At 40.2% G+C, this 26,675-nt stretch overlaps 1 protein-coding gene across 2 annotated transcripts in view; it reads right to left on the reverse strand.

Moving 5' to 3' along the window:
- The window catches only part of RAPGEF5 (Rap guanine nucleotide exchange factor 5), a 236,226-nt gene that overhangs the window by 125,595 nt on the left and 83,956 nt on the right, over nucleotides 1-26,675 (reverse strand). For both annotated transcript variants that reach the window (XM_055589976.1, XM_055589975.1), the window contains exon 7: nucleotides 15,449-15,497. In XM_055589976.1, the coding sequence (XP_055445951.1) occupies nucleotides 15,449-15,497 (49 nt within the window). The remainder of the gene's footprint in view (nucleotides 1-15,448; nucleotides 15,498-26,675) is intronic.

Raw genomic sequence — 26,675 nt, forward strand, 5'->3', positions numbered from 1 at the left:
GGAGTCACGTTTAATACATTAATGTCCAGCCAACGGAAAAGTTATTCAACAGAGAAAAGTGGTAATGTCACCAGAGCAAAGTGTACCCTTTAATTAGAGCATAAATATTTGCTCCATTGATGAGAGTAATAAAGAATTCATCAGTACCTGAGCCCAGCAGCCTGTTCGGTTGTCCTTCTTGTGAAGAAATGTACTAGAAATAAACAAGTTTCCTTTTAATGCGAAGATGGATTATATACAATCCAACTAAAATAAAACCTCAATGACAAACAGTCGAGTTAAGCTTAGAAACATTTTTCTTCACCATTTTTCTTGGGAGACAGAAGGGCTTTCATTTTTAAACACCTTGCAAGAATTGTGTTCTGGTGCCAGGACAGGTTCAGGCTAATCCTGTGACCAAAGATTTGAGCAGCAGTGATGCTCAGACACCTTAAGATGTTCATTCATTTAAAAAGACCCCAGTACTCTGTATAGTTTCACCCAAGAATTATAAAGTTTTTAAAATATTTATCTCGGGGAGTAAAACAAAATGATATCTGGGGCTTCCCTGGTGGTCCAGAGGTTGACTCCACACTTTCACTGCAGGCAGCACAGGTTTGATTCCTGGTTGGGGAACTAAGTTCCCACGTGCCGCAAGGTGCAGCCAAAAATGAGAGAAAAAGAGAGAAAATTATTTCTAAGCCTACCTACATGCCAGCTTCATGCTTTCTGCTGTCTAACTCTCTCCTACCTCCAGAAGCCTCAGAGGCATATGCCCTGTGCTCCATTTCACAGAATAAGAAAACAGATTCTGGGAGCCATTCACAGTAAGGGACTAAGCCAGAACTGAACTTGAGTCTGTTAAATTGCTTTTCACAGCTACGAAATTTTGCCTCAAGGACTGTAAACCAGAAAACGTAACAGGTCAGATCTACACAGAGAGTCTTGTTAACTAAGGTTTTATAGTAGGCAAGGAGTCTACATTCCAAAAACAATGTTTATTTACATTAAAACACTTCTCACATGATGCTATTTTTCTGTTGTTATTGTTCCTGAATTGTCAGCAATTATACTGCTGAATCTTGCCTTGACATTACAGTGAAATTCTAAAACATGCAGAGGAACCGCCAAGAATCCCCTCAAAGTCCTTGTGTTTGTAAATACTGATACAAGCAAAGACACCAAATGGTCCAATCACTCAATCATTGTGGGGGTAGGAGGGAGCAGATAGGCCAAGACGCGGCTAGGAAATATCTGAAAACTTTCCTTAACCTTCAATGAACTCTATCCCACTGGATTTTTTTTTAAATGTCCTTTTATTACAAATATGGGAGAAAATATGGCATCATTTCTACACTATTTCTAGTATATGACCTTTGTCAAGTCACATCAACTCACCAATCTTAAACTTCATTATCTGCAGAAGGGGGTGATCAGAACCATAACCCCACAGGGTAGGTGTGTGGAAAAAAGGACGGCAGTCAAGTACTTGATCACGGGTAATTAAGCTACAAAGCATGTAATGTGCTTTTTTCTTTTCCATTTTCATCTCTGGATGGAATCTTCTCCCTAATCAGACCCTCAGACAGCCTGGGGAGAGCAGAAGATAAGGAGCATAAAGATGAAGCCCATCATCTTTGTATCCTGACACCCAAAGAATTTTGCAACAAGACAACAGGCTTGAAAGGGCAAACACGGTAAAGAATGTCATTCTCCTTTGCACATCAAGGACCCACTCTAAAAGTCTTAGATTGCAGAGCTCTCTCTCCTGGGATAGCTAAGCCACAGGTTTGTCCCCCTCAAGGAGACAGTCAGGAAGTAATGGGTGAGAAAAGGTCAAGCCCATCCATGTGTTGCTACAAGTGGATCATGGGATGGGGCAGCAGAAAGAGGAAGCAGAAACAGGTCAGAACAGTGGGCCTGAGCTCTCCGGTGGGCTTGGCTCTGAGGCTGGGGTGGGTGGATGATTGAGGGGACGTTAAGGATGGGAGTGCTGGTTAGCACACGGACACGGTGGGAGACGGCCTTGAACCCCACCCCAGCCCCACCTGGGGCCAGCACACTCACAGGGGATCATTGTGAGCACCGCAAGGCTTGATGCAGACAAGGGGTAGGGCTTACTTTTCTGAGCTGCTCTTCCTTCCCTGGCTGGGAAGTCTGAAAGGACTCAGAAGTACCTCTATAGCCCAGGAAGAGGGGCCGGCAGTGGAACTGCCCTCATCCAGGGGCTGGCTGGAGCCTGTAGCAGGGAAGCAGTGGGGGTTACAGCTCCAGCAAGAGGCAGTATGGGGCCAGAGGCCCAAGGAAGGTCCAGACACAGAGCCAGCCACCCTGGGCCCCTAACTGCCGCTGCAGATACCACAGCAAGCAGAGGCCCCCTGCAGATCCACCAAGCCTGAAGCACTGGCAGGGGCACTGCCTCAGAGACCAGAGGACCCTCTCATGCCAGAAACTAAGTGACCCAAGAAGGGAGATTTAAACCAGACTCAGGCAAGACCTGGAGAAGGCAATGGCACCCCACTCCAGTACTCTTGCCTGGAAAATCCCATGGATGGAGGAGCCTGGTAGGCTACAGTCCATGGGGTCGCTGAGAGTCAGACATGACTGAGCGACTTCACGTTCACTTTTCACTTTCATGCATTGCAGAAGGAAATAGCAACCCACTCCAGTGTTCTTGCCTGGAGAACCCCAGGGACGGGGGAGCCTGGTAGGCTGCCGTCCATGGGGTCACAAAGAGTTGGACACGACTGAAGTGACTTAGCAGCAGCAGCAGCAGCAGCAGGCAAGACCTACATCCTGGACAGATCGCTCACCACAAAGAAAGTCTGAATCAGAAACAGGTAAGATCTAGAAGCTCACTGGCACTAGGTAAGACCATACAGCACAGCTGATGAAAACGAAGAAGAAAGCATTTCCCATCTACATTTCACCACAGTGAATAATTCTGACAATCCGTTGCCATTTTTGAGTATTAGCATAAGTGCTCTAATGGTTCCTAAACTAATCTCATAAGATTACCAGACGAGAAAACCTAGGCAAGATATATGTGGAAATCAAAAAGTCTTGATACAGCACAGCACTGGCTGATAGCCAGGCTCCTTTGCACATCCACGCTGACGGCGCTCAGCCAGCCATCTCTCCTCTCAAATCAAAGTCGATGTATTTTGCTTTGTCATATACAATTGATAGAAACTACAGGCTGTTTTATTGGTCTGACTTTCTTCTTGAAGTATCAAGGTAATGAATAACTGCACCAAAGCAGGCCCCAGGAAAACTCCCTTGGAAGGACCTGAACCACTCACATAAAGGTAATCTTTTGATGAAACTGTCCACTTGATTACAAGGTTAACCCTGAAATTAGTTGACTTAAGTAGGCCTAATGTTACTAGCAAAATGAAGCAGCTTCAACAACTTGGATTCGGGTACAAACGATAAGCCTGAATTCCACACCAGTAATTAGTTTCAGTGATGACTCTGAGATGACTGAAGGGTCCAAGGTGCCCAGTGACAAAGCCTACAGCCTAGGTGCTGCTCTAACACCATGAGAGCAGATGAAATCTGCTCCTCCCCTGACCAGACAAGGTGGACAGACATTCCCTAGGGCAGCAGGGTGCTGGGACAACACCCTTACCCTCCTCCACTGTAGCAAGAGAGGGTTCCAGCCAGGGCCTATGGATGACCTCTAATCCCTGCTAATTCCCCCTACCTGAAGGTGGAAATTTGTTTTCTTACTACTATTTGATAAATTTGTGTTTGCTCTATAAGGCCTCCCTCAGGCCAAAGAAAAGAACCTTTACCTCACTCTACCTTCAGAACTAGGATATGGAAATGGGCCTTCTAAACATATGAAAACAACACTAAAAATCGAAATGAAGAAAACAGAAACATAAGAACTAAGATGGCAATCATATCTGTCATGCTCTTCTATTTCAGCTAGAGTGGAAGAAAAATGGGCACCATTTCTAAAAGCTTCCATCTGTTTCTAATGGTATAAAGATAACCTCAATCTCAAATTTCTCACAGTCATTTTTCTACCAGAAAACAATAATACGATAAGATATAAACTTTCTCCATTAATTTTAATAGGTCTTAAAGCAAATGCTTTGTTTCTATTCTGTATCTGCATTTTCAACACACAGAAGTTAGCCCCCTTTTGGCAAAAGGAGAAGCAGACAATCCCTTTAGTCCTGTCAACTTGGGGTCCTGCCCACAACTTATCAGGATATGGCTGTGGATCATGTGCACTCACTTAAAGCCAAGGTTAAATTCACTTCCTCTTTAAACTAGTGGGCCCTCCCTCCCTGACCCAAAGGTCTTCCTGGTAAGTTTAGTATAGAAACTTCAGTAGGAATATTTGCTTATTCCTGAGTCTGCCCACTAAATAAAGCTTGGTAGTACTTCTCTTCGTTTACAAAGGCTTTACTGCCAATGCCATGAGAGCTTTTAATTCTGTTACCATTCACATGACAAAATTTCCACTCAGGTCAAGAACTATTGTAAAGTTGGGCAGTTGTCCAACTCAACTTAAGGAACTTTAGAAAATCAAAATTCTATTTAGTTAAGTAGGAATTCTGATGCAATCATTCAGAAGGAAACCTAAAATTATTTAAAAAAATAATCTATCCATCTGTTTCCTCATCTCCAACCAAAAAGACTAATGTCAAAATGTATCGCTGAAGTTGTAAAGAGAAAGTCTTCATTGTCTCCAAAATTTTTATCATCAATCTCATTCCAAAAACAGATATCACTGTAGTATTAAAAAGCAATATTTTTATAACTATCTGAAAATTGCAAGTGGCTAGAACCACAATTTGTCTAGCCACTTACAAAGACAATGTCTGATTAAGAAATCGTCAGATGTTAAGTACTTATGTGTCACATTAAGCAGAAAGAACAGTATGTGACATAAATTTCACTTTTATCATAACTGGCTCACTTTTTCTAATATAATTCAGTTGAATCAAATTGTGTACTTTGCATTACATACTATGGCACATTATTTAACTTATATTTACACACACTGTGCCTATGTCATTTTCAGTTTTACTGAAAACAGCTCCATTTTCATGGCTGTTTATACAATTAGACTTTTAATGTGACGAATGATGGACAATAGCTGGGTCATGTGGCCAAGACAAAGATTTCCCTCGAGTGTGCTTACTTGTCAATACAAATGATAGCAGAAAATGTTCCCTGAAAAAGGTGGGGGAGGGGCCCGTCTGTAGATTTTCACTAAGGACAAAGTCAAAAAATGAAAAAATATTTGGAAAAGACACTAAGTTATCAGCAGTTATTATTCTCACATTCTGCCTAAACAGACAGCAAAGAATACCACCTAATACTTGGCCCTGAGGGCATGACCTGCAGACTCAGCATGGCCCTCCTGCATCAACCAAGCCCAGCCTCTTCCTTTTATTAAAAAAAAAAAAGAAGAAGAAGAACCTGAGGCTGAGGGGAGCCAGTGACTTGCCAGAGTGAACACAGCCCAGATTTTCTGACTGCATACCCAAGACTGCCAGATTTTGGTAGCAGACTGTGTTCACCAGACCACAGAATTTCATAACTTTGTAAAAACAGCATACAATAAGGATTCCTCTACTTAAGGAATATTTTAGTTCATAAGACACCATTTTAGCCATTAATATACCTTCCCATTTAATTATCCCATCATCTTGTTCTTGTAATATTTCCTTAATTATTCTAATATTTTAAAATACCTACCAACTGCTTTTATTTTGTAGCTTGGGTGTATACAGAGAAGCAATCATAGCATTCTTAACTGTAAAGATGGATCACAGGTCACTCTCCCCACCCCCTTACCCATGCACCTCAACCCCCCTCCACGTAAAACTTCATTCAAGCACATAGAATTAGTCAGATACAGGGTTTTAAGTGGATGCTCGTTCTTCTGGGGCACTTGGTAATTAGCATACTAGCCTCCCGGGCTGGCCTCCAGACTCAGGGTGGCATATATCATATGTTCTTGTGGGAAGCAGTTCCCAAACCCCAGAAGACCAAGAACAAAGGAGCCGGCAGGCTCTAGAGAAGCCACCCCATCAACAGTGTATTAAAGACACCCATTAGTTGCCTCAATCAGCTAATTAACTCAACAAATGCAAAACCTAAATCATTAAAGAAAGTGGTTCTGATTGCATTGCTGGGCTCTAATTTGGTGTTGCTAACCCAGCAGGGTGGGAACAGGGCTGCTCCACAGAAAACAAAAAAACAGTCCACACTGGGGAGCCGACATGGGATGGGACTGAATTTTTTATGAAAGTTGAGCCCTACCAGGAAGTTTCACTGGTGAAAAAAGGGTACCAGGGAGACCTCTGTGTTTATGCTTTGAAATTTAAATCAATTTAAATATAAATTGCTATCCTTTTTAGTCATTATGAGAAAGAAATAAAATGTGGGTTTCAGATCTCTGGTGTGCAAATGGTCATTAACTTTCATTTGACCTTGTGTGTAGAATGAATATTGAATTTATGCACAGGGTACACTCATTACACTCATCTAGTTTGCTCAAAGAAAACACGTTCCCAGGAGCTGTCGTGCTGGCAGCCAGCTTTCCATGCTCAAACAGAAAACTGTGAAGTCCCCGCTTTATGTCTGCCCCACCTTCCACCCAACTCTCTGCTCCACACCCAGGAAACTGTTTCCCAAGGTTTGGCCACGTTTATAAGACACAGGCAATAACAGCTAAGAATCTGAATGGTGTAAAATCATTGTCCTGGACCACATGAGACCAGAGAGCATCAGTGCTCAGTTCTCCCTTCCGGTATCTGGTTCCCTAAAACAAGAACAAGCTCCCATTTAGAGTGATAAATACCTTTGTCTACTGAGCCTTATAAACATTACCTTCCTTCACTGAAGAGTTCCTGCAGTGCATTTTTTAAAACAAAGGCCTCTAAACCTTGCCCTTTCACACACACTCTGCTGTGGTTATTACCATTCTTCACCTCCTTGGCAAATCAGTTCCATTTACTCTCTTAATGGACACGACCATGTAGAAGGAGGAAAAAGAAAATCATCTTGCCTTTCTAATTTCCTAAATTCTAAGTAACCCTCAGGGTTAAAAAGAGCCCAACTTCCATGCTGGTTGCTCTCAGATACCTTGCTATTCAGGAGAAAACAGGGCAAAGGGCTATTTTCTTTTATGGTATGTCACTGAATGGTTATTTATCATTTTGACTTAATAGCTCTAATTACAAAAGACAGTGTCATGGGATTCTTTTTTTAAAGGCAATTTTCTTCGTATCCCAGTGGGAGAGTTAGAAAAAATTTACAAAGCATCTGCCTCATGCATTTTCAATTGTTCCTGGGTTTTATTGATGCTATTATTTTCTTGATAGGAAGATTTTTACATTTTCAAGTAAGTTTTAACTTTGCATTGCATTGACAATGACTGTTTCAAGACTCTTATTATGGTTTCATGCCATTAAATAAAAAAGAAAGATACAACTTGTCAACCACTGAATTGATCACTGTTTAGTAAGAACATGCACTGGTGGAGACGGGATGTGAATGTACAAAATCCGTCAGCTGGCGGGAGAGCCTCTGGAAATGTTAGAACAAGGAGTTATTATAGCACCGAGAAGGGGGAGATTTTTACAAACTTCAACAATCAGCATGGTGTTAGGCAAAGCTCTCTCTTCTCAGGAAAACATCTTAGATCCTCAATCAATCAGGAAGACCAGAATGTTGTGTTGATGATTTTGGGGGAAAACACATGCTACTTCTTTCCTCTTGGTTGACAAATGCTAAATAGCACATTTGTTAGTGGGGCGTAACAAGACAATCGGTGTGGGTCTGTGCTGACCACGAACGAGAGCCATGGCCCTGCTGGCTCAGCATCCAGGAGGCGGCAAAGGAGAAGAGGACACAACACCAACCACGTGAAAAAGTCAGCTCCGAGAGGAGACGGGGCACCCTGTAGGGCAGGTTGGGGAAGACTTAAAATTTTTAAGGGGTTGAAAATATCACTAAAAATAAAGCATAATATCTCAACTGCTTAAAATACAGCCAATAGACCTCTGTCATTATAAACTAACATTTTCTAGTTTGAACATTCATTATTAGCACACTCAGAGATTAGATGGAAAAAAACTATTCAAGACAGGATTACTACAGCTTTTATTAATACTTCCAAAGCATTTAAATTTTTTTCAATAGCAAGTTAATCACAAGAAACCAGAAAGGGGTTTGAGCTAGCAATAATTGTACCAGCATGTTAAGTCTGCCTTTGTTGGTCCTTAATTTTATTATTACCATCCACTCTAAAATCCCATTTTACTGTGCATTCTCCTTTATGAGCAATGTGTTCATGAGAGAATAAAGTCAAACACTGTGCTACATTAAAATAAAAAGTAAAAAGTTAGAGGACCATAAAAGTAGAAGCAATTCCATTGGCTTAATGGTTATTTTTATTTTTTTAAATGTGCAGAAGGGAGAAACCTTTCTCTACTGTTAAAAATAATCAGTCCATCTATTTCATTTTTCATGACAAAGCGATGGGGATGTCTTCTCTGTGGGAAGCTTCTGCCCTGAAGGAGAACATGTCCCTTCAATTGTGTCAGACCTCAACCCTCTCTGCAGAGCTTCCTGTCAGCACTGACTCCCTGCCAATCTCACAAAGGGGCTTAGAACTGCTTAAATTCTTATAACAAATTATTGGTGACCAGTGACTGTTACCAGCAGTAGATCTTCAAAGCTAGGAATTTAGCCAGGTAATAAAAGGCCCTCAACTTGTCTGATGGGTTCACCCAGATTACCAGATCCCGCAGTCACCTGTTGAATGTTTTACAAACACGCCGTTCAGTATACAGCAAATGTTAATCACCAAGCTGGAGAAATCACATACCCATTCAAAATGCCTATTTAAGCTTGAGTATAGGAATCAACTCTCACATCCATACATAACCACTGGAAAAACCATAGCCTTGACTAGACGGACCTTTGTAGGCAAAGTAATGTCTCTGCTTTTCAATATGCTATCTAGGTTGGTCATAACTTTTCTTCCAAGGAGTAAGCGTCTTTTAATTTCATGGAATCAAAGATGATTGAACAAACAAAGAGGATTTCTGAGGCTAGGAGAAATAATTTAACGTGAATGTAAAACTCGGGCTTCCTTCTCATCCTTTCCGGCCTATTAAAAATAATGTTTCTAAAAGCTAAAACTAAACACAGTAGGTAAAACCATTTTATACAATTTTATGTTGTATATATATATTTAACATCCCAAACAAATAATAAAATCTTGGTACAAAAATAACACGTTAACCTGAATCCCTGGCTAATTTATTTGAAAATGAGGGGGGAAAACTGCTGCTATTTACTGCTTGAAAAATGTAAGTTTTCACTCGATTCTTTTCCATTCCCAGAAACAAAAGTAGAAAATGTGAATGCCTTTCCATAAACCAAATCTTTACTCCCCATAACAACAAGGGAGGGGACACAGCGTAGCTAGGAAAACTTGAGACTGGATGTTGGAAAGCCTGGGTTTGCACTGGCTGCAGCCTTAACCTGTGTACTCTCAGGCACGACGTTTCCCTCTAAATCCTCTCTGAATCACGAGATTCAGACAATACAAGCAATTTCTCCTGTGGTGAGCACTCTGCCCCAGCAGCCATCCCTCTCCTGCTGGTTTTCTCTGGGGAGCCACACCTGCCCCAGCCTCAGTTCGTGGGACTTAACCTCTGTATCCTGCCCTCCATCCAAGCTTCCACTGCTCCAGAGATGGGCATTCCATCCTTCCAGCAAAGTCCCCACCGAGACTTCCATGGGCCTTACCAGGAAAGAGGTTCTCTCCTGCTGAGACTGATTAGCTCCACAGATACCCTGAGCTGATAAAGTCCCCTTGTGGTTTTCAGTTTATTTTTCTCTCACTTGTCCCTAAGAGTCCTGAATAAAACATTCCCAAGGTTGTGACTCCATTAAGGATAATGAAAGAAATTAATGAAAATACTATTATAATTAAATATTGGAGCTGGAAGGAATCACAAAGGTTCCTACATTCTATACCCACCCCATCATGATACAATACAAATTGGAATCCGTTTACCAAAGTCACAAAGACATTTAATGGTACAAACAGAGTCTAGAACCTCTTCTGTGTTTTCCAAACATTAATATCCTCGATACTTAGTTTTAAAACATTTAACTAGGTATGGACTAGGAGAGAGAGTGAAATATAAAAACTGCCAAAGAGGTTTACCAATATGAGATTTCTGGCTTTCCAGAAATAAAAGCCCACCATGGCACAAATTTCATCTAATCTAAAGATACTGAGAGCTAAACATGCTTTGGCTGTGGATTCCCTTGCAAGGGGGAAGAAAATGTTCCTAAGACTCTAACGGTCTAACAATTAGCAGTAGAATCAGCAATTCAACAAAAAAGAAACAAGTGCAAGGATATCTGTGTTAACATCTTAAAACCGTGTGAAGCCTTAAAATGCTATTCATATTCACTAAGGTTAGCATTTAGAGGAGAAAACTGTTTAAAGGCACATCCTAATGGCTTCTTAGAAAATTACAACAAAATAGATTTTTTACAAAGCTAGATCCTTGAATCATCTATATAATCTATCAATTGGCAATTACTTTTGTTTCTGTTTGTAGGAGAGCTGAAACCAAAAAACTCTTTATACTAATTCTTGTTTTAACAACCCTTCACAAAGACGTAAATCTGGCATGACCACCTGAGCCCTAATTAACAGTTCTACTGCAAGACAGATATTAAGGCAATCAATTCCTTTTGTTAAGCTCCAGATGTGCCAACTACTATTTCAATACTTTTTTTTATTAGAAGTATACCAGTTTCTTCTTATTCTACCTTGAAAAAATCAAAATAGTTTTTTTTTTAAAAATGACCATACAGAAAGCACCATTCTGCAGCTAAAATTCTGTTTAAGGCTGTGTTTAATAGTTCATTTTATCACCTCCTAACTACATAGTAATACATTATCCTTTTTCAGACAGCCATTGACTTACTCACGTTTATTTATATCTGAAATAAACAATGTGATTTTAAAATAGCAGGTAGCCGTATTTGTCCTTGCTCACCACCATACCGTCAATGCCCTAGAGTAGGTGCTCAGTTAGAATCTGATAAAGGAATAAAAGCAATGCTTATGAGTTAGGTTCCCATACTTTGCTGCTATTATTTTTCATCTACTCTCAAGGCCAAATCAAGCAGCAGCAGTGTGGGACGAATCAGGTGGGTATCTCCTGAAGTCCCTATTTGGATTCTTTGAATATTGCAATATCATCTTAGTTATTTTTGCCCCTAGACAGTTTCCCAAATTTGTTGTGGTTTGGGGAATGTGGCACAGAAAAGTATGTTTCTCTCTAAAAATGATCTTCTTTGCTTACTCTATTTTTCTAGTCAGAAAACTTATTTAATTTTGTCAGGGACAAAGAATGCCAACTATCTTTTTTATTATTCAATTTATGTATTACCGGACCCTAGCTAATGAAATAGCATGAGGGGAAAAAAGGGGAGTTACTTGGGTTGGTAAGACAGATAAAATAGTCATAATTGATAGACACTATATTTGCCTATAAAGAAAACCCAAGGTAAATTTAAAACTAGCTATTAGAATTCATTTAAGTTCAACACTTTTGATAGGGACAAAAACAAGAATTCTCATGCAGGAAAAATAAACAATTAGAAAAGATAACAGATGTGGATCAACAAACTGATTCAAAGTATATATGGAGAGGAAAAAGACCCAGAATAGCCAAAACAATGTTGAAGGAGAAAAAGCTGGAAGGCTGACAGTACCCTACCAACACTCACTGTGAAGTTACAGTGATCCAAACAGGGTGGTCCTGGCGAAAGCACAGACAAGCAGGTCAGCGGAAGAGAAGAGAGAGCCCAGACATAAACCCACACAAATACAGTCAAGTGACCTTTGGCAAAGGAGAGAAGGCAATAAAATGGAAGAAGGATAGTGTTTTCAACAAATGCTGCTGGAACAACTAGACATACACACACCCACACATAAAAGAACCTAAATGCAGACCTAACACTCTTCATGAAAATGAACTCAAAATGGATCACAGACTTAAATGTAACGCAAAACTATAAAATTTCTAGGATGTAATAGAAGAAAACATAGATGATCTTGTGTGTGATATGACTTTTTAGCTATAACACCAAAGGCAGGATCCAAAAGAGAAGAAAGATAAGCCTGACTTTATTAAAATTAAAAATCTTTGCTCTTTCAAAGACAATGTGAAGAGAATGAGAATACAAGCCAGAGACTGGGAGAAAACACCTGCAAAATATATCCAAAAAAGGACAATCATCAAAAATATATACAGAACTCTTAAGACTCAACAAGAAAACAAGCAAGCTGACTGAAAAATGGATCAAAGACTTTAACAGACACCTCATCAAAGAAGATATAAAGATAACAAGTAAGCACATGAAAAGATATTCCAGATCACATGCCATCAGGAAAATGCAAACTAAAACAACCAAATCTGAAACACTGACAACAAATGCTGGTGAAGATCCAGAGCAACAGGAACTCTCGTTCACCGCTGGTGGGAACGCAAAGAGCACAGCCACTCGGGAAGGTAGTCACCAGAAGCAGCTTCTTACAAAACTCAACACACTCCTACCACACGGTCCAGAAATCACACTCTTTGCTACTCACCAAAGCAGCTGAAGACTATGTGTGATGCACGTGTCTGTGTAGATGAAAACTGTATACAAACATATACACAGATGTTTATACAAGGTTTATTTATAACATCTATAACTGCCAAAACCTGGAAGCAATCAAGATGTCCTCTGGCAGGTGAACGGATACATAAACTGTGGTACATCCAGACAACAGAATACTATTCTTTTTTTTTTTTTTTCAGACAACGGAATATAATTCTTTTTTTTTTTTTTTCAGACAACGGAATATTACTCTGAGCTAGGAAGAAATGAGTTATCAAGTCATTAGTAGAAGACATGGATGAACTTTAAATGCCTATTACTGACTTAACAAAGCCAATCTGAAAAGACTATCTACTCTATGATTTCAACCACATGATGTTCTGGAAAAGGCAAAACTATGGGGACAATAACATAAGTGATTTCCAGAACATGGGGGAGGGAGGCATAAATAGCTAGAGCAGAAGGGCAGTGAAGTGATTCTGTGTGATGCTATAATATAAACACATGTTATTAGACATTAGTCCAAACCCATAAAATGGACAGTACCAAGAGTGAACCCTAAACTATGGACCGTGGGTGACAAGGATGTGTCAACATAGGCTATCGATTATAACAAATATACCCCTCTGAGATGCTGGCAGTAAGGGAGCAGGGCATGTGGGGACACAGGGTATATGGGAACTGGGTACTTTCTGCTCAATTTTTCTGTGAATTGAAACTACTCTAAAAGGTAAAGTTTATTTCAAGAAAAAGTGTCATGAAAGACAAAGACAGAAACCTTCACTTAAAAAAAAAAAAAGCTAAAAATACCAGAAGCCAAAAAAATAACAGTAACCAAAGGCACCAAAGAATACATTAAGCAAAAAAATGTACAAAGCTTTAAGGAGACATTTTTAAGACAGTACTGTAGATATGAAAAAAGTGGAATGAAATCCTAGATTCATGAATGGAAATGCTTATCTCTAAAGTGCCAATTTATCTAATGACCTATAAATTCAATACAGCTTAAAAATTACCAGTAGGGGTTTTCGTGGAACTTGACAAAATAAAACTATGAATTTACGTCCCCATTCCTGATATATTTGTGTTTCACTCTGTCCCTGAGAAGTTGCCAATGTTGTCTTGACATTCCAAGCTCCACGGATGAAATAAGTAAGGAAAATAGAGATGCTAACCTCATGGCATAACAGTCAACTTCATACCAGTCTTTGACTCTGCACAGTCCACTGTGTGTGGGTCTTGCTTACGCTTTCTCAATTCTCTTCACCTCCAGAGTTCAAACTTCTCAGCCTGACATCTGGAATCTACCTCTTTCTGCCTTGTTCACTTTGCTCCAGCCACTTTCACTTCCTTGCTGTTCTCTACACACATTTTGCACACCTCTGTCCAATGCTCTTGCCTGGACGTCCACGGGGCTCACCCCTCAGTGACTTCAGGTCTTTGCTCAAGGGGCCTGCCCAGCCCACACTGTGTAAATTAGCAACCACCTCCTTCTCCAGCCCCATCTCTATTTACTTGTTCTATTTTGCTCCAGCAATGACAGAGTATATGTATTTTATTATTTCCCCAACTTTTTCTAAAACTTAAAAAGTAAATCTATCTTCCAAGGCACTATCATCCCAACTCATACAGACTGGACATTTTTTCTCCTTACGGTTGTGGGACACTACATCAGCTCTAGCACAATTTTTTTCTAAGACGCCCTTCCTACAACCTGTATACTGGTGTCCCTCCTCCCTCTTGGCCTCCATCTATGCAAACATCCACGATCTAATGCCATTCCCACTAATCTAATGCCTGGGCGCTGCGGATCCGCATCGCTGTGCCTCGCATTTCTTCTCCACCACCTCTGTAGTATCCAGGCTCTGCATCCTCTACAACAGCCAGATCAACAAAGACATAGTACAAACACAACAAGGTGTGTTTGATCCCAAAAGCCACCGAGAGAAAAGCAAAGTTTTCGTTTCTAGCTAGAGAAAGGAAGATGCAAAATGTATGACTTCTGTTCTGAAGACATCTCTGTTGCAGGCATTTCTTCAAACTGTGGCAACTCTCTGACTTTGTCACAGTGCTTTCACCTGCAGTCTTAGCCTGGTTTACCAGTCTCCACGAAGCCGCTCCCCTCTGTCTGCCATTCCATTCAGCACCGGCCTCCTCTGAGCCGCGAGGGTCCTCCTGCTACTCTTCTTTTCAACGCAAGGGTTCTCTACCTCACTGAGCGTCTGTTTCATACTGAATTTCAGCAAAACATGGCTTTCTCTCCTCAAGATGTAGCTGAGAGCTCCCTTTTCCTTTCCACTTATTATATTCACAGATTGCTTCCTAAGGTATTAGGAATCGGATCCATACCATCAGTTCCTATGAAACACGCTTGCTATGCAATGTTATTAGACAATTCAATTATTTTTTAAGAAGCCACTTTGAGATGAGAAATATAAAACAGAGACCACCATTACATTATCTATTTTCCTCTGTCATTATGACAAGTAATGTAAAGTGGTTTGCTTTCTTTTGCTGGGTACCTAGACCCATGCTTGCAGTGAGCTGCAAACACATTTTTAATTTTGAATTTCATTTTTCCTTGAAGCATGAAATAAAGCCAGGCAGTGAAATTTGAAAGAACTGTATATATGCCTGTGCTATTTTGACAGCAGAATAAATAATTTTTAAAACAAATGGAGATATGCTTTCTGGACCAAATCTTCCCAGGATACATTCAACTGCTCACAACCACAGGACATGTGAAATATCCCCAAAGAATCAGAATCTTCCTCCAGCCCCATGAAAGACTACTCACCAGACTTCCTTGCTTTCAAAGCAATAACAGCTGCTAGCTCTCTCTGCACCTAAGAAAATATTAGGGGGAAAACATCAAATTAGAATAAGAAAAACATAGATTTGTCTTTAGATCTGCAAACAAAGTTAAGAGCTGTTGAGATAAGAGTTAAGTTTGCTGCCATACTTTTGTTTGTTTTAATAATATGGAAAAACTTCTGCATAGGAATTTTAGGCCGAAAACCTCAAAGAATCTAACTGACTTCCTTTAAAAAGAAATTATAAACAGTTGCCAGAATGTACACACTGGAAAACACTGTTACTTACAACGCTTTGATGGAAAGTACCTCAAAAACATAACGTGTAACATTCAGAAATCATGCAAATAAATTATTAAAACAGGCACAATACTGTGGCAAAGATCGTAAATATTTTTTCTCTCCCAAAGATTCTAGTTTATACAGAAACTCTGGAAAAACGGAGATAGGTGAACTTAGTTTAATTGGACTTCTGTCTGAATACAATGAACGATCACTTGAGGCCTGACAGGTTTAACAGCAACCATTTCAGATGACGTGCTGCATAAAAGCGAAAGCTACCAACACACAGGCCAGGTGAAATGGGGACAGGCAGGATGAGCTCTAATATCCTAACTGCCTTAAACCTCACTTATTGTCCAGATTTTTGCTTATTCACTCATTCCCTCTCTCGTCCCTGAACATATATGCTTAAATCCTTTCTCAAAAAGGAACATAAAACAGAGACCAAGAAAGATAACCACAGTCACTTGCAAAGACAATGTGGGAAAAAAAAAGATAACATGAGGATAATATCTGGGAAACCTTTGGAGGTTTGAAGGGGTGGTGGTAGTGAGTTTGGAAGGGTCCTGCAGCTTAATGTGTTATACAAGCGACATTTTAAAGGCAGAGCGTGAAAGTTCAAGGTTAAAGAAGATTTGCTACGGAAATTAATCTAATTTACACTGATGTATGTGAAGGCAAAAGCAGCTCAGCGAGACACTGGGACTCTGCCTGGGATCCATACCACAATGATCAAGGTATCGTCATCCCTGAAGAAAGCATTCCCCCTCCCCCACACTGCTTTACCGTCTTGCTTCCCTGGCTGGCCAGTGTGAATGCCAGTCTAAAGGGTATATATACTCTTGATTTAACGGATTCTTTGCTTCCTTAGGGCTTCCTCAGGAAAATTATACTGTAATGAGAAGATAATCAGTCCCTCTCTAATGGTGGGGGTTTGAAATCCAAAAACATTCATGGGGGAATGGATAAAGAAGATGTGGTACATATATACAATGGGATATCACTGGGTCATTAAAAAGAATGAAATAATGCCATTTGCAGCAACACAGATGGACCTAGAGATTGTCATACTGACTGAAGTAAGTCAGACAGAGGAGGAGAAATATCATACAACACCCCTTATATTTGGAATCTAAAAAGAAATGATACAAATGAACTTGCAAAACAGAAAGAGACTAATAGACTTAGAGAACATCTGATGGTTGCTGAGAGAAGGACAGGGAAAAGGGACAGTTAGGGAATTTGGGGTTGACATGTACACACTGCTGTACTGATAACAGATAACAAACAAAAGACCTGTTGTATAGCACGTGGAACTCTGCTCGATGTTATGTGGCATCCTGGATGGGAGGGGAGTTTGCGGGCGAAGGGATACATGTGTATGTATGGCTGAGTCCCTTCACTATTCACCAGAAACAACATTATTTGTCAATCAGCTGTGTGCGTCCGTGCATGTGTGCGTGCGCCCGCACGCGCGTGCATGCTCAGCCATTCCTACTCCAATACAAAATTAAAAGTTTAAAAAAAATAAACAAAAATGCTCACAGATATAAAAATTTAGTTGAAGAACTTATGCAGAAAAAGAGACTTGGGAGAGATAGAAGTGATGATTAATCAGAGGAAAGCCTTTACAAAATACATGCATGTGTAGTAACAAAAAAGCAAAAAAAAAAACCCACAAATTAGTGCCTGTTTTAGATATTTGAAATTGTGTGTAAGGTTTATTGTTACACACAATCCCCTGTTCCAGGGGAGAATATCTGGAGGTGGACAAAGACACAGATTAGAAAGCCTCCCTGGGGCCCTGTCAATGGCTTCCTAATGTTGTGGCACCCAGGGAAGACTCCTCTTGGCTCAGACATAGGAAGGCAGCAGAGACAGAAAAAGATGCAGAAGGTGGCTCACTTAAAGCTGTCTTCTACACCCTCCTCCTTCAGTTTTCCATAACTGAGACTCTCTTCGTGAGAGCTTCAGTTTTTCTTTCTCGATTTAGAAATAAGACTCAAAACAGAAGTAGCTCAGAAAAGGAAAATGTTATATTCCCAACATTATATAAAACATCTCTGCAAAGATTTGGTGGAGAAAGAAAGGGAGAAAAAGGATGAGCAAGAAACCCACAGAGCACTTTTTGGGAAGCCAAGAAGATGGAAAAAAAAAAAAAAAAAGGATAGTGAGAAAGACAAGAACTTCACAGTTAAAAATGAACCTAAGCTTTTTCTTTTTTCCATAAAATAAATGAGAATACTCTACTGTACCACACCACATCCCCTGAACATCTGCAGTCAGGGAGGACGTACAAGATGTTACGTGCGGTGGCGTGTAGAACAGCTTCTACATGTCTGCCCCCGAGGGAAAACATTTTTGAGCAAAACCCCAAGGGTAGGTTATTCTTCCTCCAAAATACAAAGGGGGAAGCATTGAGCAAACAAATCACAAACTGGGTGAGATACCGTTAGAGTCTCCTATAGATGGCTGGAAGGCATCACTGACTCAATGGACAGGAGTCTGAGTAAACTCAGGGAGGCAGTGAAGGTCAGGGGAGCCCGGCGTGCTGCAGTCTATGGGGTTGCAAGAGTCGGACACGACTTAGTGACAGAACAACAACAACACAGTATCCTCTTAGCACTTTTTTTTTTAAAGACACACCAGCAATCATTATTTCATTATTTTCAATTGTAACTAATGCCTGTCTTCTGGGCAGAAGCTCCGCTGAGGCAACGATCTTTTCGGCACCATGACTCAGGGCCACCAACACGCTTGCACTGACCCACAGGAGGTGGGTGAAGAGGCGACTTTAAGGGAACAGAGACAGAACCCAGGGGAGGGAAAAAAAGGTTGCCTGAGGGAGGACAAGGAAAATCCAACGAGAAGGCACTCCCCCTAAGAAGGGACTTGTAGCAGAAATCTTCAGAACAAATTAGGACTCCAAGCCTCCTTTAGCAAATACTTGTTAGGTTTATTCTGAAAACTTAAACTTTTAACAACTGCAGAAACAGAGACTAGGCTTTTCTTTGTAAGCACTAATACGGGACTTGTCGGCACTGAAAAAGAAACATAACACCCCAGCAACGCTCAAGTTTCCAGATGTCTGAAGTCCTGGCCCACATTTTGATAACAACTTTCTGGGAACCCTGAGCAAAAACCAACCAGCTAAGATGCTCCTGAATTCCTAACACTCAGAGACTGATGAAGATAATAAATATGTGGCGACTCTCTCTGAGTTCCTTTGTGCGTCTGTCCACACACACCCTTTTTCCTAATAAACACCTAACCTGTTTCACTTAAAAAAAAAGAAGAAGGTACAGTAAATATGTGCTGATTTAAACCATTAACTTGGGGGAAGAGTCTGTTACACTGAAAAGTCTTTTATAGACAATTATTTTTCTACTTGATCTCCTTGTGCTGTTCTTTAATGTAAGCCTCTCTCATCACGACACAAATGGAACCCTCTTCTTAGATCAGTATCAAAAAATATATACCTATAAATGTTTATTTAAAAATGGCCAAGAGCCATGCTGTGATATTCACCACTGTTTTTATTTAATGAGGGCGCTAAACCACTGCCTAGAAAATTAGAAGAAATGCGCTGCTGTTGATCTGACAGGAAGTCCATCCTCACGGTGGTCTATCGCAAGCCTTCATTGTTGTTCAGTCACTCAGTCGAGCCCATGGACCGCAGCACGCCAGGCTTCCCTGTCCTTCAGCATCTCCCGGAGCTTGCTCAAACTCATGTCCATTGAATTGGTGACTGAACGTTTTATGTAGTTTAGAAATGTACCCTACCTATGTCACACCCTCAGTGAAGTCTTATAATAAGAAATCAGACACACTAATATTTCTGTAATGAAATGTATGATTATTCATACCAAACGGCATAAAGACAGATAGGAGGAGTCTCAGGATTTTCTACTAAATATATTCAGTTTAGGTTAGACTTTGGCACCAGGTGGCAGAGTGGGAAAGAATCCACCTGCAGGAGACGCCGGAGATGCGAGTTCGATCCCTAGGTCGAAAAGATCTCCTGGAGTAGGAAATGGCAAGCCCTTTCAGTTTTCTTGTCTGGGAAATTCCATGGACGAGGATCCTAGCAGACTGCAGACCATGGGCTCACGAAAGAGCCGGACGTCCCTGAGCAACTAAGCACACACACACACACAGGTCATGAAACCTTTTGTTTTTTAGGGCTTTCGTATTTCAGATTTGTGAAAAATGGATGGTAACCCTCTACTAATTTTAAGCTGAAGGTTTGTCTCCATCTTTTTCTCATGTTTCCTCTTGTCAAATAGCTATGTAGTCACTATATTCTGTCTAAGAAATGCTTTCTTTTAAACAGTTCGGCTTTGCATCCATTTTGAACCTGAATGCACATGAGAATCACTTGGGAAGCTTAAAAAAAAGCAGTTGATACTTGGGCTCCATCTAAATCAGAATCTCTGGGGGAGAAGTTCAGCCATCAGTATTTATTGCTGCTGTTGTTCTCAAGTTTCCTAAGCGACTCTACACTGTATCCAGGGTTGAGAAGCACTCTTCTATTTAATAAGACATCTTCACTTCTCCAAGACTCAACCTTTTAATCTTGAAATCATTTCAACTGACAATCAATTTTTACTTTTTATTTTATTCTCCTCTAATTTAAATCATTTGTAAAGGAACATGGTCTTCACTGTGTTTTAGGTATTGAATTTTGATATAATCCAATCAAATGGTAAGATTCCGTTACAACATCAGTGGTTTGACAGACCCAAGCACAAGGAAAATTGCAAGGGAGCTTTTAAAGAAGCTTAAACTTTAAAACATAGTTTACTTAATATAAAAAGAACCTTATAACTCAAAACACATCTGCAGCTTAGGGTGTATTTGCTCTTGTGAATATCTAAATAGAGGATAATTAAGGGACCGATAAAACACATATCAAAATTTCCTTTCTCCTCTGGGTACCCATCAGCAATTTTAAAATGTTTTAAAATGTTGAAGTATTTTGGCTTTCTATCTTTAAAAACCAGCAGGGCTACTCACAAAATAGGCCTGAAATTCAACAAGAATCAGGGTTAGTCTCAGTCTCAGCATTTTGTCTGTTTTTCTCTGGCTTTATAAGGCTTTCAGACTCAAAATACAAATGCAATGAGTCTTGCATCAGCACAAGGTTCAAGAGGCAACAGAAAGTGTCAAATACAAGCCCCAAGTGCCAGAGATCATGGCCATGGAGAGGTCAACTGAGAAGACATGGTGGCCTTCCTGGAGGAAGAGGCCCCTGAAAAACCAAGCGTGAAGCTGGAGAATGCCAACAAAGGTCCCTATGGGAGACAGACCAACAGTGACAGATGCCACCAAAGGGCCATCCTTACAAACTAATGTTACAGAAAATCATGAATTCACAAATTTCCTAAAGGTTTTTAGTAAATCTATTAATCTTAGAAATCCTTAAATTTTGATAATATAATCAAAATGTTTTTAAAACACAGAAAACATTTTCTCAATTTTCTAAATTAAATGTAAGAAGAAACATAATTCAATACACTTTCCTGCTTTATTCCCAAATATACTTGCTCCCAAAACAGGGTTAAAAATTCTAGATAAATAAATAAATATGTGTATTAAAGCCATCAACATATTTTTGGATAAGATATAAACTGAGTAGTGATGGTGGCTAGACTTCCATCCCATGAAGAAAGAGCCACATACTCAGTGACAATTTTCTTTCTTCCTCAGTGGCCCATTTTCCCATTTCCAGATTCACTGTTCTGTTCTAAATAGTTAATATTGCCACAGGACTGACACATGAATAATCCTATGATTACCTGCTAATGTCAACCCATAATTGGAAAATTAAGAAGGTTATTTATCTGTCTAGACAGTACTGTTCTCCGCCTAATAGTTTATTTAACAAATAGTTGTTTTCCTAATAACTGCTCTCACCATATCAAAGATGTGTTTGCTAAGCACGCTATGATGATAAAATATGCTTATTCTTATTTCAAGGATATTAGGGCTATTTTAAAAAATTCTCATAAAGACTTTGTTGACTAAATACAGATACGTCTATTTATTTTATTATAACTTAGATAATCACTGACCAAAGACTAATACATACATAAGTGACCTGAAACTAACTAGTGGAATCAAGTCCTACATGTAAGTTCTTTTCTTTTTTCTTTTTTTAAACATTCATTCACTTGGCTGTGCCAGGTCTTAGTTTCAACAAGTGAAGCTTCAGGTTCACATGTGGCAAGTGGCACCTCGTTCCCTGCCCAGGGACTGAACCCAGGCCGCCTGCACTGGAAGCATGGAGTCTCTAGCCACTGCACCACCAGGGAAGTCCCTATACGTAAGTTAGTTTTTTAAGTCTGTTATTTAGGTCTGCTACGTGTACATGTATCTCCTATGCATGAGGTTCACATTAGAAAGACGTGATAATTTTTAGTTGATCATAAGCATGGTATAAGTTAACAATGGAAATGAGATTATTTAGAATTGCATAACAATGGTTTTGGAATAGTACGAGGATGACATTCAGGTCAGCAAGAAATGATGGACTCCAGAGAGAGCAACATCTGGATTGTACTCAGTTTGAAGTACCATCTGTTCGGCTTATGAGGAGTTGACAGGATTTACGGGACAACCCCAAGGCGGTCACCTCCTCGCGGTGGACGTGATGTAGCAGTCTTCATTTATCTTGTCCTCAACTGCAGGGTCTGGCATGTTACCATCCTCTTGTCCTTAGCCACCAGGATTCCATGACACATACCCACCAGGCTTTTCTCTTTTCTCTCTGGCTGCCACTTCTCTTCCCTCAAGGCTTTGCTTTCCCCTATCTTTAAGTTTTGATGTTCCTCAGTGGTTTGTTCTTAGCCCTCTCAACCTTCTTCTCTTTCTATTCATTCTCCCTAGGCAACCTCACTTACTCACAGGATTTCAAGCTATCTGCATTTCCAGGGTCCAAAAGTCTCACCGCCATCCACCTCCAGGATCTAAATGCCCCACGAGTAACTCAAACTCAACACTTCCAAATGTGAAGTCACTTTCTTACACTTCCCTCCACTCTCTCATCTGCAGCATGGCCCATATACCCAGGCAGTGAATGGTACCACCATGTACCCAGGGTCTCAAGCCAAGAAGTGAGGTGTCCTTGATTTAATGCAACCCACCATCTCCTCCCAACTCAGACTGTTGCCTCTCATTTACCTCTCTTCAAACCACATCATACTCAGTAGAAAATATAAATCTTATATTAATCTCTTGCTAAAAGACTCTTCAAAAACTTCCCATGACACCATGACAGAGTCCAATGTCCAATATTTCATATATAATATTCTTTTCATCTGGTCTTCAGTATCACCTATTTCCACATCTCCTTTTTTGGGTGAGGGAGTTCTTCGTTGGTGTGCTTGGGTTTTCTCTAGTTGTGGCAAGCAGGGGCTACTCTTTGTTGTGGTGTGTGGGCTTTTCATTGCAGTGGCTTCTCTTGTGGCAAAAAGGCATATTTTAGTCTACAAACTTTCAAATACTCAGAGCTACCCACGGTGGAAATGTTCTACTATGTGAAGTTCAGTAGAAGATGCTTTATATGGGAAGGTAAATTTCAGAAGTACCCAGACCAAGGATTTGTTCTAAAGATATGTTTTATGAATGCCTCCTACCCAAATTATCCACTATCATCAAAAGAGAACAAGCATAAACCTCCTGGGAGTCGTCTATCTGTCAGCCTGCAGTAGAACAGTTGGGGATATTATTGCCATTTCATCTGGCTAACAGAGACAGGGGGAGGGCAAATCTCAACAGATGAAAAAGAACAGTTGGAGGCCATTCCTTACTGTGGAAATCTCTTCAATTTCATGGCACAAAGAACAGGAGACGCTGCAGATGTACTGGCCAAATGTAATCTGAAAAGAGCAAGCAAATGACACTGACATCTTTTCAAAAGAGCAGGTGAATCTGCTTCTTCAGTCTTCAAAGCTGCTCTCACAATTCTTGATCTAGTCATTTCCCCAAAGCTCTAACTGCTCATCTGCATGAATTTCTTGACGAACATTTTATATATATGAAATGTTATAAGGAAACACGTATACATTTGACACCCTGGGTTTTGCTATGACAATGAAATAAAACATTGATTATGCTTATATCAGTATATTTTTAAAAATTTTTATGTCTCAAGTTACTTTTTTCCATTTTCTGGTAAGACGAGAGTATTTTCAATCTATGTCACATTTAATGATTCTCAATAGATTTATATGATATGGTTTATTTAACAAAGTATCTTTTAAAGACATAATTTGCAAACATGTCTTTAGCATGCCTTTTATTTAGTATTACATGTCATTCCTTATATGCTCTTTCTTAATCAGTGTGCTTTTTGGAAGTAAGTTTCTAAACTGCAGCAGGAGTATAACCTATAGCTCTAGACATTCCAGGGATCTTCTACAGTAAGGATCTCCAATCAGAAGGGACAAGTCCTATAGAAGTTGAAAGATTGAAGGCAAGAGGAGAAGGGGGGCAACAGAGGATGAGATGGTTGAATGGCATCACTGACTCAATGGACACGAGTTTGAGCAAACTCAGGAACATAGTTAAGGACAGGGAAGGCTGGTGTGCTGCAGTTCGTGGGGTCACAAACAGTCGGACACGACTGAGTGTCTAAACAACAAGGGATGTTACACAGAAACTCCCCCACTGGTGTGAATCCAGATCATCTAAGACCCCTTCCAACCAGGAAATCTATCTACAAAAACTGCGAATGTGGGAGGACATCCTGGAAGAACAAGATGCAGAACACAAGATCCAAAAGCCTGTAACAGGAACGGGAAATCTTCATCTAGTTTATGCCAACCTTGAGGGAAATCTGGGAATCTGTTTGTTGGGGCAGAGTCACAGCCCTCCACCCCACCGCACAGGACTGCTATGGGCATGAAGTGAGTTAACACCTATAAAGCATCCAGGAATGGTGCCTGCAACAGCGAGTGCTACGTGCATGTTAGCTACCATCATCATCATCATCACCACATTACTATAAGTAATATGGCTGAGCTTAACAACAAATTATAATAGAAGGACATTTCAGTCCCTAGTTGCTTTACTATTTCATTTGTTTAAACCCTTCTTCCTATCTAAATTATTAAAACTCCTTGACAATCAGTATTGCTTCTGCTTATAATATGCCTCCTACATGGCCCCCACACTGCCAGGAGCATAAAAGTGACTGACAGGCTTCACTGAAAAGTGCCTACAGTGCAGGTATTTCTAGAGTTTATATTTTTTTTTTTAAATATACTTTTAGATTTCTACAAAATTCTGAAGCTTTTACAAAGGCATGTAAGACAGACCTCAGATTTAGAAATTCACTTTGAAACTTCAGAGGGATCAACCAACAAGCTGTGGCCTGGCAGCTTTTGGCATCCAAGAGATAACTGCTGTTGAATGAATCAAGGGACTGTGGCTGTATTCGACAAGCAGTGTGTATTACTTTTGTATTTCTGCCCTAGCAAATCACGACCCACAGCTTAAGAGAACACCCACTGATCATCTCACACTGCCATAGGTTAGGAGTGCAGAGGAAGCATGGCTCAGCTGGATCCTCTGCTTAGAGACTTATGAGGCCAAAAATGAAGGTATAGGCGGAGCTGTGTTCCCTGTGGAGGCACTGGGAGAGAAGATGCTTCCAAGTGCATCCGGGTGGTTGGCAGAGTCTGGGTCCTGCATCTATGTGACTTGGGGACCCATTTCCTTGCTTGTGTCACCTGGAACCTGCCCTGAGCTCCTAGAAGCCTCTCTCTGGTCCTTGCACAGGGAGACCTACTTCTCAGAGCCAGCAACAACACACTGAATCCTCATGCTCGAATCTTTCCTTATCTTCTCTTCTGTCATTTCTCTTTGATGCTCACCAGAGCAAGGTTCACAGGATTAGACTGGGTACTTGCAGACAATCCAGATCTGTACACTTAATTACATCAGCAGAGTACCTTTTACCACGTAATGAGTATTTACAGGTGCCAAATAGTGCATTCATCTTTGGGGTCATTCTACCTACTAAGGTACAGCAATTCAGATCCTCAGAGCCCTCCTGGAAAACTAGCCTTGAACCCCATTTTAGGATTTTATAGTAACATGCTAATAAGTCTAGTCCTGGGTCATGATTTACCTGCTGTAACAGCTTTACCAGAGCATACCTCTGAGTTCACACAATGGAATCCCATGACTTGAGAGCCAGTCTGAATAAATATCTGAATTGCTAAACCATGCAGTCATGTTTACAGTATTTCATGATCCCTAACAGGCTAAAAGTTAAAATGCTGTTTAATAAAATTTCATAGGTTTCATTTTATACAATTCTTCAAATAAGAAGACTCTATAATCAAATCCCAAACCCCACCTGTTGAGACTTATTCAGTAACTATGAAGTGTCCTAAGTGAAGATAATGTAGAGAATTGCCTTTTGAACCCTAAATTGCTATTTTTCATTACTACAGCAATTACTGTACAATAGCAAAAATTGCTATTTTTAATTACTCTTAATTAATACTTCCTGTCTCAAAAGCTTCACCTCTGCAATGCAAATAACAGCCCATTGTGCTGTGCAAGGCTGAAATGCGATGCTGCATAAAAAAACAGAAGCAGGATGCTTGCACAAGGTAAGAACTCAACAAAAATCACCCAGTCTTAGCCTTTTACCCAGATCTCATTTGGTCTTCATAACTCAACAAGAGGCTAATACATTTATATCTGCAAACAAGTTTCTTCAATAATTTCCCCATATAGAAGTTCATCTGTGCTGTTTCTAATACAAAAGATGGAAAACAACCATAATGGTCAGGGGATGATAAATCCATGGTATAGGGTGCTATGAGCCACAATTGATGTCACAGGAGGTACTGTTGGTGCTGAAAATACATTAAGGGACAAGCACAGACCTCAAAATAAGAGTCTTTTTTTTTT

The sequence above is a fragment of the Bubalus kerabau genome, chromosome 8, assembly GCF_029407905.1.
Source record: "Bubalus kerabau isolate K-KA32 ecotype Philippines breed swamp buffalo chromosome 8, PCC_UOA_SB_1v2, whole genome shotgun sequence".
NCBI classification, from domain to species: Eukaryota; Metazoa; Chordata; class Mammalia; order Artiodactyla; family Bovidae; genus Bubalus; species Bubalus kerabau.